At 37.2% G+C, this 13,949-nt stretch overlaps 1 protein-coding gene across 28 annotated transcripts in view; it reads right to left on the bottom strand.

Moving 5' to 3' along the window:
• Positions 1 to 13,949, bottom strand: part of LOC136835601 (disintegrin and metalloproteinase domain-containing protein 23-like) — a 546,464-nt gene that overhangs the window by 88,129 nt on the left and 444,386 nt on the right. For 19 of the 28 annotated variants that reach the window (XM_067099322.1, XM_067099308.1, XM_067099330.1 and 16 more), the window contains exons 19-20: positions 11,466 to 11,670; positions 9,116 to 9,254 (exon numbers count right to left, since the gene is read on the bottom strand). In XM_067099322.1, coding sequence (XP_066955423.1) covers positions 9,116 to 9,254; positions 11,466 to 11,670 — 344 coding nt within the window. Of the gene's footprint in view, positions 1 to 9,115; positions 9,255 to 10,564; positions 10,680 to 11,465; positions 11,671 to 13,949 lie in introns of all 28 variants that reach the window. The other 9 variants (XM_067099314.1, XM_067099320.1, XM_067099332.1 and 6 more) reach the window with 2 other exon arrangements.

Raw genomic sequence — 13,949 nt, 5'->3', positions numbered from 1 at the left:
GTCATTTTCATTTCACAAATACATTTCATTGCTTCTCTGAAAAAGGTTAATTTGCTACTTTTCAAGAATTATATCTTATTTGGTCTACTCTACGATTTTGTATATTTCTACTTTCTGGTGACACTGAAAATATCAAGGGGTCATTCTCAACATCGAACATACACACTAAAAGAGCTACCATTTCTTAAAAAATACAAAGACAGGCCAGAAGTTACTCACTAAATCACTGTATTATATACATATCTACACTGTGTGTGTAGGTGTTTATGTGTATGTAAGAGTATTTACACTTTTCTTTTAAATTACAGGTATGATACAGAACAGGAAGACCAAAACTATACAACACCACATCTAAGGAACAGGATTTCTTATGTCCATTGTGTTTTACTTTTGTAGTGTCTAATCTCCCAAAGGTCTAGTATAGCGTACAATGATTTTCTCTTTCTCTTTGAATAAATGTTCAGCTGTTCTATGGGTCTAATATAGGCCTAGCTCTACCATTCCTTAACTTGCTGGTGTTAATTCAGATTTGAAACTAAAAAAAAATCAGCAATCAGTTTAAAATACTTCAAAAATATGGATGATGTAACCTGCATTTTGCGCAGTCACCACAATGAATAATTACACAACTCAAGTAAAATTAATGTTACATGATATGCATATCCAAAAATTCAAATTATTTTCTGCACATGTATATGCAATCAACAAAGCCCCTATGCTGCATACTAGACTTTGCTGACTGGCAGACTAATGCCTGTCAATAATCAGCCAGCTAAACTGATACGCTTGTAGTAAGAATGATAATGATACATGTAGCGTACATATATATATATATATATATATATATATATATATATATATATATATATATATATATATATATATATATATATACTATATGTATGCACAACATATATCTATGTATATAAGCATACATGTTTGATATATTGTATGGGTACTCTACTAAGTATGAAGGCAGATAGGCAGATAGTGAGAAAAATAGAAAGACCAAGAGATAAAATGGGGAAATAAGCTCACAGAAGGAGTTCTGAAAATGGACTCGTAGACAGATACGTAAACGGATAGAAATTGATATGGTTTTGCTTTGAGGTTTAAGATATTCAGGATTTACTTCCAAAGGTATATACACCTTGGCCCAGTAAAGTATAACGTGAAGATCTGTCCTGCTTTTTCTTTTAACTGGGAAGAAGGGCATCTGTACTATCGGGTGGTAATTTCTAGGGCATCTATATTATCAGGTGGTAGTTTCCTGTAAGTGACTACTGACTCTTGTCAGATTCTAACTTACATCCTTCCAGACAGTTGCTTGTCACTTTTTTTTTGTCTCCATTACTCCATAGTGAATAAAGTAACCATTACTACAGTTTGTACTTGCGTTGCAGATTCCTTGCTGGCCAAGATTAACTTCTCACTCACGTATTCTGTGACTTTGGTATCTAAATGATCAGTTAACTAAGAAATACTCCACTAAGTATAAAAGGTACAACTGTCATCTTTACAAACTACTGGTTACTAATAGGCAAAACCCTTCTACATTTTACTTGATACATTGTAAGACTACTACTAATAAGAAACTAACCTTATTCTCACTGAGATGAAGACCATGTAAAGCCAGCATGACTTAGCATATTTTGACTCCAAAAATATTTCATGGTGATGAACACATTCTCTGAAGCACTTTTGTTCTTCTTCACTCGACTTATAAAAATGTTTTATTCTCGATTCTACCTATCCAAATGATGTATTGCTACTATCACTTATCAGCTACCCTCTACATAAGTAAAAGCAACCCAAAAGCAGCTACTTAATGGCTTAATCATCAAAAACATTTCTAATGCATAAATTTTTGTCGCTGTCTTAGCCTTTCCCATTATTTGCAAGCATTTGAAGTCACTTACTTTATTCAGATTCTTTTCCAGGGTGAATATAACATTTCCAGCTTCCCTTCGGACAGATAATCCAGAACAAGGGCAGAACTCCTGATTAAGAGGGAAGACACTTCTACTTTCTACACTAAGGGTTATCTCCAGCGTTCTTCAAAAATGGAGTCCAACAGTGCCCAAGCACCGACATTGGTAAAATTATTCCACTCTTCTATACCTTCACTAATATTTGTAACTAAATCAACTTCATCGTTCCACCTCTCTAAGCATCTATCTGTCTTTTCATTAGAATTGTAAAAAAAAATTGTATGCATTTATTTCTAAACCATAGATAATAAATTCATTTTCAAAATTGTGAATTCAAAATACTACTCCAAAGGTTTGTCCCTATCGTGAGATGCTAGGTCCATCCAATTGAGTGAATACAGGATTTCAGAAATATAAAAAATAATTGGCAAGGCTTGACACTTCTGAAGAAAAATATGAAAACTTTTATCAAATGACCCCCAAACTGACAATGTTACAAATACTGACATTACATAATTGCTCCCTTCAGTGTTCAACTTCATCTTTTTTTTTCATCTACCTATTAATTTCCTTTCACTTCTGGGGCAGGCAAAGATACTTGTCCCATCGGTTGTCACATAAATCTGAGTATGAATGTGTATGTCAACATTTATGTGTATATATATATATATATGTATATATATATATATATATATATATATATATATATATATATATATATATATATATATATATATATATATATTTTATATATGTTACTGAATCAAAAAAAATTTTTATCATGGCAGCATTGTTTATGGTAGCATAGGTTGATAAGAGGTTATCTGGTTTGGTGTGAGTGAGGTGAGACAAGTATGGTGTGTCTGTATGGTTGTTTCATTTCTTTAAGCGTGGAATGATGCATGAATTCAAAGAAAGAACATTAAGTGTGGGTGCAGAGTTGTGGGATAGGCAATTGGTCTTCAATAGAGTTTGGAAGAGCTGATGCTTATACAGTAGATGAAATTGCAGAACTGATTGGGGATAGTAAAGAGAATCTGCAAGACTGGTGGACTAGTTCAAAGTAAATGTAAACAAGAGTAAATTTATGATGAAAAACTGAGACAGGAAAAAATGTTGATAGATGTGACAATGAAAGCAGCAGCTCTTTTGAAGTATCTGGGTACTGGATGAAGGTAAAATGGTAGAAGAGGTGAGTTACAGAATTGTTGTGGAGCAAGAAAGCTAGTAGGGTGTGCGCAAAAAGATTTAGAAGAGACCAGGAGTGGCCATGGTAGTCAAGGCTAGAATGTATGTAGGGAATGTTGAGCCTAACTTCCTTTATGGATGTGGTGAGGATATTAAATGCAAATGACAAAAAAAAAAAGAAGATTGAAGCTCTTGAAAACTGTTTGCATGGTATATATGGTGTAAGAGTTGAAATGGTAATAACTGTAAAAATACATAGACATGGTAGAGAGGTAGAAAATGGATTTGGGTGTTTTGACATAGTTTGGTCATATGGAAAGAACAGAGGATCACAGGTTGATGAAAAAAGAGTAGAATCAGAGGTGTTCGTAGTGACAAGAAGAGAAAGACCCTGAGACCAATATGTAGGTGTTTGAGAACAAGAGGTATTGGAAATCTTAACATTCAGGAAGGGTGAGCACATAAGAGACAGAGGTGAACAGTGCAATGTGTACAGTGGAGGAAGATGAGAATATGGCTTTGCAAGTTATTTTACTATCAAGAGGAGCAATAGATAAATGAACTTCTGAAAAGTCCTACAAAAACAATAATACAGACTTCTGTATGAGTTTATAACATCACTGAAGTTCTGAATGAATTTCTTAATTAAAAGAACATCCTGAAGACTGGATAAAGATCTCATACCAATTCACTGAATTATTACACAAAATACTCATACTGTACTTTAAAAAATTCAATTTCATGAAGCTATACTATGATGATAACAAATCATTAATTACAATTTAGCACATTTTGTGGTCGATGAAAATAATGCCCCAAACAACCGTCTTTCAAAAGGTGCAGTACTTAGAGAGATTGTTAAAAGGTAGCCAGCAGGAAGCTCTGTGCATATGCCAACCAGTCTTTAAGTCTCCTACAACTGACTGGTTTCCTTTTGTGCTATCTTAACCACTCACAGTAAAAAGAGAGGTTTTGGGAGAAAGGAACTCTTATATTATTTTGTTACAAACAAAATTACATTTGTTCTGAAAGAAACTTATTTCTTACACCTCAGCCCAAATCACTACTCAAGAGGAGAGGATAGAGCTTGACTGATGAAATTAGGGATTAAATAGTCCCAAAAACTCAAACTGGTTAATACAGTCCTATGTTGGAGACTTCAAGAATGGCCTCCCAAGTGCTAGGAAGCTCATTCTTTGAAAAGTACTAAACTGAAACTAGTATCTCTATCCTGAAAGTAGACATTGAAGGGAATGATTGTGCAGTTAGGTTTGATAAGGCACCACACCCATGACATCTCCGAAACTATAAACAGATGACTACAGAAATCTGAAGACTTGTTGAAGACCTCCTTTATCATGAGGTTTGTCAATACTGACATGACCTGACCATCGATTGCTCAATACTTATCTGTATCCAGCCTGTGGGATCCCAGATTACTAGCCATGAGGCAAGATTTGGTCTCAAAGCCAGAAAGTGGAAAAATGTACCTTTAATGCTTGTTTAAGTCAGGCAGTGGCTCCTGTCTCGTTCTAAGACCCCAAAACTTTTGCAGGTTAGCCCCAGTTGGAGAAATAAGAGTCCAAGGGAAAGGCATGAACCTCATCATCTTCTTGACCCTTTAACAGGGCTTCTTCTACCATCACACTTTGATAGGATGATAGGGTAACAAATGCTATTCTCCTTGCATTTTAATACATTTTTATATTTCTATTAATTAATATATTTCTTTTCTTTTTAATAAGTGAGATCTCTTCTTTCTGTATTTCCCTTTGCATTCTCTTAACTTCCTAATGAGCACCATATTCTTCAGAAGTTTGAACTTCAGGTCACTGGCCCCTGTGGGTTTGTTCCATATAAATAGGGTTCATCTTCTGATAATAATAATAATAATAATAATAATAATAATAATAATAATAATAATAATAATAATAACTGCTGTCTTCCATCAGGAGTTACACTGGGGTTGAATGATAACCCTTCTGAATGGTGTGCCTGGCATGCTCTGTTGTTGACTGTGCCTGGCATAAGGAAACTGCCCTTGCTCCTGGTAAGTCCTGTCCCTCCTTAATGGGATCAGGTGCCAGAATCTACAAGCAGGCATGGAACTCAGGCTCCTTGTAGCCACTCTAGCTGATGCAGAGTAAAGTTTCTTCATCAGTTTCTTTGCCTAGTCCTGTGGGACAAGGTTAACATCCTTAAGGTCAGCTACAAGAAAATCATTCTTATCGGCACACAAGAGCCTTCTTCTTGAGGATGCCGTTGAGTAGCATATATAAGACCATCCAAACTAATACCAAAGAAAAAAATCTGTTAATAACTGCTCAAAATATGTTGGACCCCGGAGCTGTCAAGCTGAGTGAATACACAGGTAATTAGCTGGCTACTACTTCTACAAGTCAAATATTTGGTAGCTGTAGGCAGTTATTATGCTTGGCAGGAACATCCTGCCATCCTTCAGGAGTGGCAAAACCTTCAATCTGGGAGTGAGAGCAGCCAAGAATGTGTCAAAGGTTTATAATTCTTCCTAGAGCAGCCATACTCTACTGTCTGTTCCAGAATGTCTGCACTGGTGTCTGCTGTCTTGGTCTACTGATAAAGCAGGGATTTTGTTATCATCCTCCAACTCGGTGATGCATAAATTCTCCAAGTCCTGGTCAAAACTAGTCTTTGCCAGTGTTTGACAACTTGACACTCAATTGTGGAATACAGGGCTATCTGTTCAGAGTAGCAGAACCTCTCCGATTCAAAGGGAGGGTGAACAGATGTTCTAATCTCTTCTACGTGGTAACTGGGATTGTCCTTCACTTCCAAAGCAGGGTCCTCCTAGATGAATTTGAAGATGAGGGGGGATATCAAATGCAATTTCTTCCTGCTCAAGTGCCCTGCCACTTGAAGGTCTGATCTTCCTATCATGGTGACAAAATTGATTTTAACCTAGGAGTGGGACCAGCATTTGACTCTGGTCTCTATCTTCCAATTGCAGCTCCCATCACTTGAAAGTTCTGATCATGAAACCAGGCATTGACCTTGGTATTAGTAGGGGCCCTGGTCCTTTTGTAATTCTGGTTTCTGATCTTCTTCACCAATGAAGTCACATCCTCAGACATCTTCCTGGTTATGGTCTAGACTAGGTCTGATCTTGAGGCACTGCTCCCTCTGCTTGCACCTCCTTAGGTGAAGTTCAATACATCAGCACTGCTCCTGATGACTGTGAATACAACTCCACCCCTTGAAGAAGAAACATCTGAGCCCCAACATGGGTTCAAGACTCCATAGTGTGTCTCCTGGCTGGGGACTATCCCATCAATTTATCCTTGATGGCTCACTGTAATGGCATTATCATGTGATGGTAAATGTCAATTTCTTTTTGAGGAAACAACTACCTCTTAACTCAGCCAAGAAAGATGTTAATGGGGAGAAATCAATGTAGCCTTAGTGATCTGGCATACCAGGTGTTCTTGCAAAGAAAAACTAATATAAGGCACTCCTTCACCTGGAGCTGGTAGGAATCAGCTTCACTGCCAAATAAGGGAGGAGCAGTTGAGGGCACTAGAATGGCACTGAAGTCAGAAGTATCTCACTGGATGAACTGAGAGGTGAGGCCAAAATAGTGTAAGAGGAGGAAAGGCTCCTTCACTACAAAATTTGATGCATCAAATTCTCAGAAAATCTACCTAGGAAGAGTTAGAAAGTTAGATTGCTTTAAGAATGGCACAATATTATAAGTTTAATAACAGAAACACAATGACAAAACAATCAGCGATGACTACAAAACAGTTTCAAAATACTAGGAACTACCAAAACTAAACTACAATCTACAAAAAGCTTTCAGTTTAGTTCAAACCTAATGTCATAATTAGTACAACAACAATACAGTACTATAAATTATTACCAAAGACAAATAAAAAATAACCAATACTATTACCAAGTAAACAACAAAACACTTGAAAATACTGTATATAGAATATTAAAAAAGACAGAAAATACAGCTGACTGCACACAAACATTCTAGTGCTGGCAGGACTGTCTACCTGTGAAAAACTATAGGAAAATAAAAAATTATAAAGGAAGCACACAACAATGCCACAAAAGAAAAAGAAATGATGAAAATACAATGAAGATGAAGTGAATAACAAACAAATCCTGGAGAGAGTTGATTAAAGTCTGGAGAACCCTTCGAAAAGTTAAAAGGGTCAAAGACAATATGGAAAGAGCCAGTTGGTCGCAGCAGACCTGGCATATGGGCAGAGTTACTTGCTAGATACCTTTTAATTACTGTTCCTGCAGAGGGAAATCGGTTGGTAAGCACATTCTGTCGACCACCAAATGAGTGAAATTATAAGTAACTAGTTTGTTGTGAAACAGTTTATGTTATCATCAAAACGATTCCTTACAAAGATATCAATCCCAAATAGAATATTCTATCATTGTGTAAGTTTAGTGAAATTTTACATCAGTCCAACTTTAACATAAAGTTGCAAATCAAAGATACATACCCATTTAAAGTTGATACGTCAAAAAAAAAAAAATATGATGAAATAACAAAAGCACTCCTGATAATTTTGTCATGCACACATTTACTTAATATCACCTGAAATGAGGTAAGCGTTTCTTCTTTAACTCATGACAAAAATAAAAGTAAGATAATGATAAATAATATAAAATGCTCAAATAACTATAATGATATTGCATGACAGTATTCATATGATAGTTGTAATTTCGTTTTCATAAGCAATTGCTTTGGTTAAAAGAAAGTGTGATAATGCTAACCAACAGGGTCAAGCAAAATGAAAGAATTTCGCTGCTCATAATGGAATCTGTAAAAAATTCTTCTGATATCTCTGTATTCACTGAACTGAAGAGGGGCAGCACACCTTTTGGAATTTGATGAAATTCCATCCTCTATGCCCTTGACAGTTCTATCATACAGTATAACCCTCACTCAAAGTAAAATTTAAGAGCACATTACTCCATGAATCTATTCTCATTTGTAAAGTTGCCCACTGAGCCTACCCATTATGCAGTTCTATATGCTGTTGCTAACTTCCCACTGTGTACAACTTTTCCAAGTCTGGAAAAGTTATCATATATATGGCTTAAAACCTATATGATAAATGTCATGAAAATTAGGTCTTAGAGCATATACAAGACCAGTATAGCATATAACTTGAGATGACACAACCTGACAGCGTACCAACATTGGATATGTCACGAATACACACAAAATATGCTTTGTTGCGTAACTCATTCAAGTTATCGATGTAATGGGACTGTGGATGTCATAAATTCTGGCCAATGAGCAATTAAAGAGTCCCCAACATAAATATCTGAAATGAAGTTGATATAGAAGCCCAACTGTATTCAGAAGGTTTCCAAAAACTGCAGCAACAAGCTTGGAACGTCCAGAGTACTACTGAGAACCACACCAAGCCTAGGTCATGCATCTAAGCTAAAACTGTATACTGGATAGGGGCATATGAGGCCATACCTGTTCGTGGGTTAAAATAGTCCAACATTACTCTTGTTGCTATCAAACCTTATTTTTATATTCATGGATAATGAACAGGACATACATTGATACAGTGATCACTAAGTGAATAATGGTTGAAATTTAAAAGTTAAGCAGGAAGAATTTCCTTTAAAAAAGTTTAAGGCTTGGCTAACATATTTAGGGCATATTTGCCTTGCTACTAAGATTTTACAATGCCAAACTGAGGGGAGTTGTTCTGTGTAGTCTGGGACACAGTATTTGAGGGAAATTTCGAAATGAATTTTTACTGGTTTCCTCTCATAACAGTCACAGTTTCACTGAATGAAAATAAAGGATAATGTGCCAATATAAACAAATTTTAAGCCAAGCATTTTGAGCGATAGAACGGGCCATGAAAGAGAGAAACAGAGAGAAGAATGGGGAGGGGGATGAGGAGAGATGTAATGGTAATAAAAAATCATCTAAGTATTGCTATGCTAGTTTAGACTAAGATCTTACTGACCTTAGGCACAGGGAGAAATTTTTGTGGACTACCACTGACCTGTAGCACAAAGCCATGAATGCAAACGCAAAGAACACCCCGCCCATTACTGACACCAACCCCACTACGAGGTAAACTGTGTCACTCCCCTGTTGCCCGACTGTGGCATTAACCAAGTGGTCAGCCACAGCCATTGTTGGCAGACGTCGTTAGGCAGGATGACGTAAGGATTTCGAAGTTCAGTCGGTGAGAGATATACAGGAGGGAGTGATTTTTGAGTCCACAATCATGGGTTGTGCCACCCAGTGTCAGATGGACAGGCCACATAAGTGGTAATCAGGATGGCGTGATGGTGAGTCAACCAACATGGCAGTCGCAACCAAGATGGCAGACCAAACAAGATGGCGGACCAGACGAGCGAGTTGTTGAGAGGAGAACACACAGCACCCAGGGGGGGGAAAAAGAGCAAGGGGAGACAAAGGTGAGAACACGGACTCTCACTATAAAGCCCTTCACATAATACCTAGCAAGTCAATATCCTATCATAGTTCAAGTCCATGCGCTTCAGTTAAGAAGCTTTAGGACTTAAAGTTATCTAGGATTTTTTCCTCGCTGGACAAAAAACACAACTTTCAGAGTGCTTATCACATGAGCTTATGAGATCAACTGACAGTCATTTTATTCATATATTACGTTGTATTTTAAAATAAATGATTTAAGAAAGCTACAGTGTCAATAACAAGACTCATTGATAAGCATCTATTATCAATCATAAGGCGAGCATTAAATACACACATACATTAACATGTAAATCTTGTTGCCACATTGCAAAAAGTTGCAAGCTAAGTGTAAGAGACATGGAAGAGGACAAAAGCACCAATCCCAAGGAGCTGAAAGTAATTTTGATGACATCATAACAGATGGAGTTTCCCCAGGGGGACAGACGAGACACAGACGAAATCCACAGGTTGTCCACGGATGCTCAACACAAGAGCTCCAATCACACTTAAACTGAATCAAACCCACTGCAACATTTACCAGAGAACATTAAGAGCAAATACCCTTGCTTTCTTTCCCATGATACTGCTAAAGCACTCTCAATACAATATTACGAAAGTATGAATCATCAGGAGAGCACAATTTGAAAATACTGTACTACCATTTTCATTCTCAAAACATTTTTCATTCCATAATAATATACTGTACCATTATCCAAATGCATTCTTAAGGTTAACTATAAAAGCAATGAGGGTTATCTACATCGTCACTTGTGGTAATATTTCTTCTGGTACTTGCAATGGACCTGAGAATAAGGGAGGGTAGGAGGGGGAGAGTTGCCAGTTGCCACAGCCAGGATTCAATGCCCCTACCAATCTACAGTACGTTAGCAAAGGGTTACTGCTCATTAACGGAAAAGACATGGCAATAGACACCAGGGGTATGAGAGTGTGTGTGAAAGAGAGAGAGTACCTGTAGCACACGGCTATTAGGGTAAAAAACATGAACACGCCACCCACTCCGCATACAAGCAAGAGGACCATTGCCACCCTTCCAAGCCCCTCGGAGTTGTTGTTTGGATCTTGTACTGGGGAATTATAAGATTTTTGGTTAAGGGAGGAGTGTGTCGGCAGCAGTAGCAGAGCCCACACTCATACTTTACATTCTCACTCTTGTATTCACTGAGCACTCTGAAGTCCATGAAAGCACTCAAAATTTCAAAGGAGAGAACCTAAAACTTGATCAGTGATCAAAGCTGTGTTTGAAAGAGCCCAATGCTATTGATATGTTCACTTACAAAAACATTTTAAGGATATTGTTAAGATTCTTTTACTTTGAAAGATCTAAAGGACTTTATGTAGGAACCCTATAGGATACTTAGGCTCTTGGCTATGAAGGTGGGGAAACAGTTACTGAAAAGCTAAATTAGAAAACATGGCAAAAGAAACTGGATTTCATCCTATTCTCAACATGTTCACAATGTGATGAAAAGTTTACGGCAACTGTAAACTGCAGAAATCTATATGACAACAATGCTAACAATAAGGTTAATGAAAGGATGATCAAAGTACCATTAACAACAAGGCAAAATTGACATGAAAACCTGACAGGATATTAAAAGTTATTTCTTATCTTAGCATTAATCATAAGAGTACAAGAACATACTTGAAATAAAAAATCATACAGACAGAGGAGCCAGTTAGAAAGCATCAAACCTATATTTAGTTTCAGTGCTTTGTGCTCCTTTATAATGATCCAAATTGTTCCCACCCATACCATAAAAAAAAGAAAGAAAAAAAAAGAGACAGCCAAAGCCCTCTATTACCAAAAGTAACAGGGTTGTTGACCAGGTTATTCAACCATTCAAGCTCACCATATTGCGTGTTCCGTCCTCCCGTTCCTGTTTCATATGGCTTGTTGCTTGAGGAGTTAGATTGGGACTTGCCACCTGGTGGTGTGGGCGTTGTGGGGTAGTTGGAAAAGTAAGGCGTTGTGTAGAGCGTACTGTTATCATAAATGGAGCAGTCTACGCCTGTCCAACCCGGGTTGCAGAAGCAGGAGTTGATATTGGAGCACACCTGCGAGGTTGTTAATGGGTCACTCTTTTAAAGCATAAACCTAGGGCCTATTAACCACCGAACCAATGAGGTCATGGCCAAGCAACCACTGCATCTAACAAGAGGATCCCAAGGGAATCCCAAGGGTCCTTTAACCACTATCTCTGTGCCAGTGAACATGCCCAATGCTAGCATTAAATGGAACGCAGAATGGAGTAAATTCTAATACTGTACAAAGCAATACATATATATTATATATTTGTATGAAATTTTGCAAAAATACAAACTACTGTACGCATCAATTACAATAAGTAAACCTCATTAAGTAATATAAAGGGTGTTCAGCCAGATGCTACTTATTTTCAGTAATGTTGAAAGATGTTGTTAACTGCTGATAACAAAAGTGAATGAATTTGAAGACAGCGTCCAGTTCAGAAGGAGGTATGGATTTCACGTTGATATAGATGAAATAACTATCATGTTTTACAAGTTCCATAGAAGCAAACCTATAACTCTGCTATACTGTATGTTGCTGACAGTCTAGTTATAGCTCCTAAGATTCAAAATTCATTTAGAAACAAAGCAAACACAATGTAGATTCTCAGCAAAACTTCTATTCTTATGATAAAGTGCTTCATTCCTTGAGTAGATGAGTTTTTACAATTTGTGAGCAATGACTTTCACAAGAACAACACCCTGTTTTATAGAACTCTTGGTTCTGGTAACAAACTCTTCCACAAAGGAGAAAATGGTGTTTTTCAAGGACACAATACAGCCTCTTGACAGATGCATGAATGAGTAGCAAGGATGCTGGATTTGAAAACTGTACTGTACTGGAGTGCTACCTATGAAAGATAGTTTAATAAGACCGCTGGGCTATTGGCTAATTCCATTTCATTACAAAATACGTTGCTTGATTAGTAGTGAAGTGACCATACATACTTGGTATTCACCTTCTCATAGGCAAGGTAGACAGGGCCCTTCTTATTGCTAAATATAGATGGGTACAGCTTTCTCAGCTTCTCTTTGGTTCTAAAAATATAACTCATACTGTAAGACAGTCACTTACTTTACACTGCAACCAAAGAACCAAGTATTTTTAGGCTGAAAATGTCCACAAACAACTGAAATCAGTTCTTTTGATTGTTATTTCTCTGGTTCCTTGGTAGGTCACTAATCACTTGGGAAAATTTCAGCACGAGTGATATCCATGAAATCACTTTCATACAGCATCCTGCTGAAAGATAAGATGCACAAGAGAGAGAGAGAGAGAGAGAGAGAGAGAGAGAGAGAGAGAGAGAGAGAGAGAGAGAGAGAGAGAGAGAGAGAGAGAGAGAATGGTTTTTAATTTTTACTATGATTTGCATATGCATTGAAAAGTACTCTGTTGTAGTAAATGAGAGAGAGAGAGAGAGAGAGAGAGAGAGAGAGAGAGAGAGAGAGAGAGAGAGAGAGAGAGAGAGAGAGAGAGAGAGAGAGAATGGTTTTGTATTAATTTTTACTGCATGATTTGCATATGCATTGACAAGTACTCTGTTGTAGTAAATGAGAGAGAGAGAGAGAGAGAGAGAGAGAGAGAGAGAGAGAGAGAGAGAGAGAGAGAGAGAGAGAGAGAGAGAGAGAGAGAGAGAGAGAGAGAGAGAATGGTTTTGGTATTAATTTTTACTGCATGATTTGCATATGCATTGACAAGTACTCTGTTGTAGTAAATGAGAGAGAGAGAGAGAGAGAGAGAGAGAGAGAGAAACTGGTGCTTGAGGTTTGTGCCCACTTACATGGTACATTTTTCATACAAAATGGGTAATGCAGTAGTGTACTACAAATGTATGTTGCACTGAATCAGGCCTTTGTGTTTTTATTTCATTGTTTTATGTACACTGCATTCATTACATTTTACACATACAGTGAAATGCATAGCCTACATAAAGTACTGCAGTTTATAGTCTTTACAGATTAGCTGTACAGTATGGTGACACAATAACTAGAGTACTTGATTGTGAATACATATTTTGGGTGTCATAACTAGGTCCTGAGTGAGATAGCTCAGGTGCAGTGACTAAGGATGCATTTCAAGGACAACATGTTTACTGGACTTATTTAAGACTGTAGTACAATACTGTATCATTCTTATGTATTCTGTAAGTTCCCTAATATCTTCCCATCATGGAAAACAGTTTAATATCCAGAATACTTCCTTGTAATATCACCACCTTTTTTATATGCTTAAAGAAGCATCCAAAAGTATCACAAAACTGGAATGTTGCCAGATATCAAATGCTTCCCCACCTTAACCACCTTGT

Source organism: Macrobrachium rosenbergii, chromosome 55 (assembly GCF_040412425.1).
Source record: "Macrobrachium rosenbergii isolate ZJJX-2024 chromosome 55, ASM4041242v1, whole genome shotgun sequence".
NCBI classification, from domain to species: domain Eukaryota; kingdom Metazoa; phylum Arthropoda; class Malacostraca; order Decapoda; family Palaemonidae; genus Macrobrachium; species Macrobrachium rosenbergii.
This window is presented reverse-complemented; position numbering and strand designations above follow the sequence as displayed.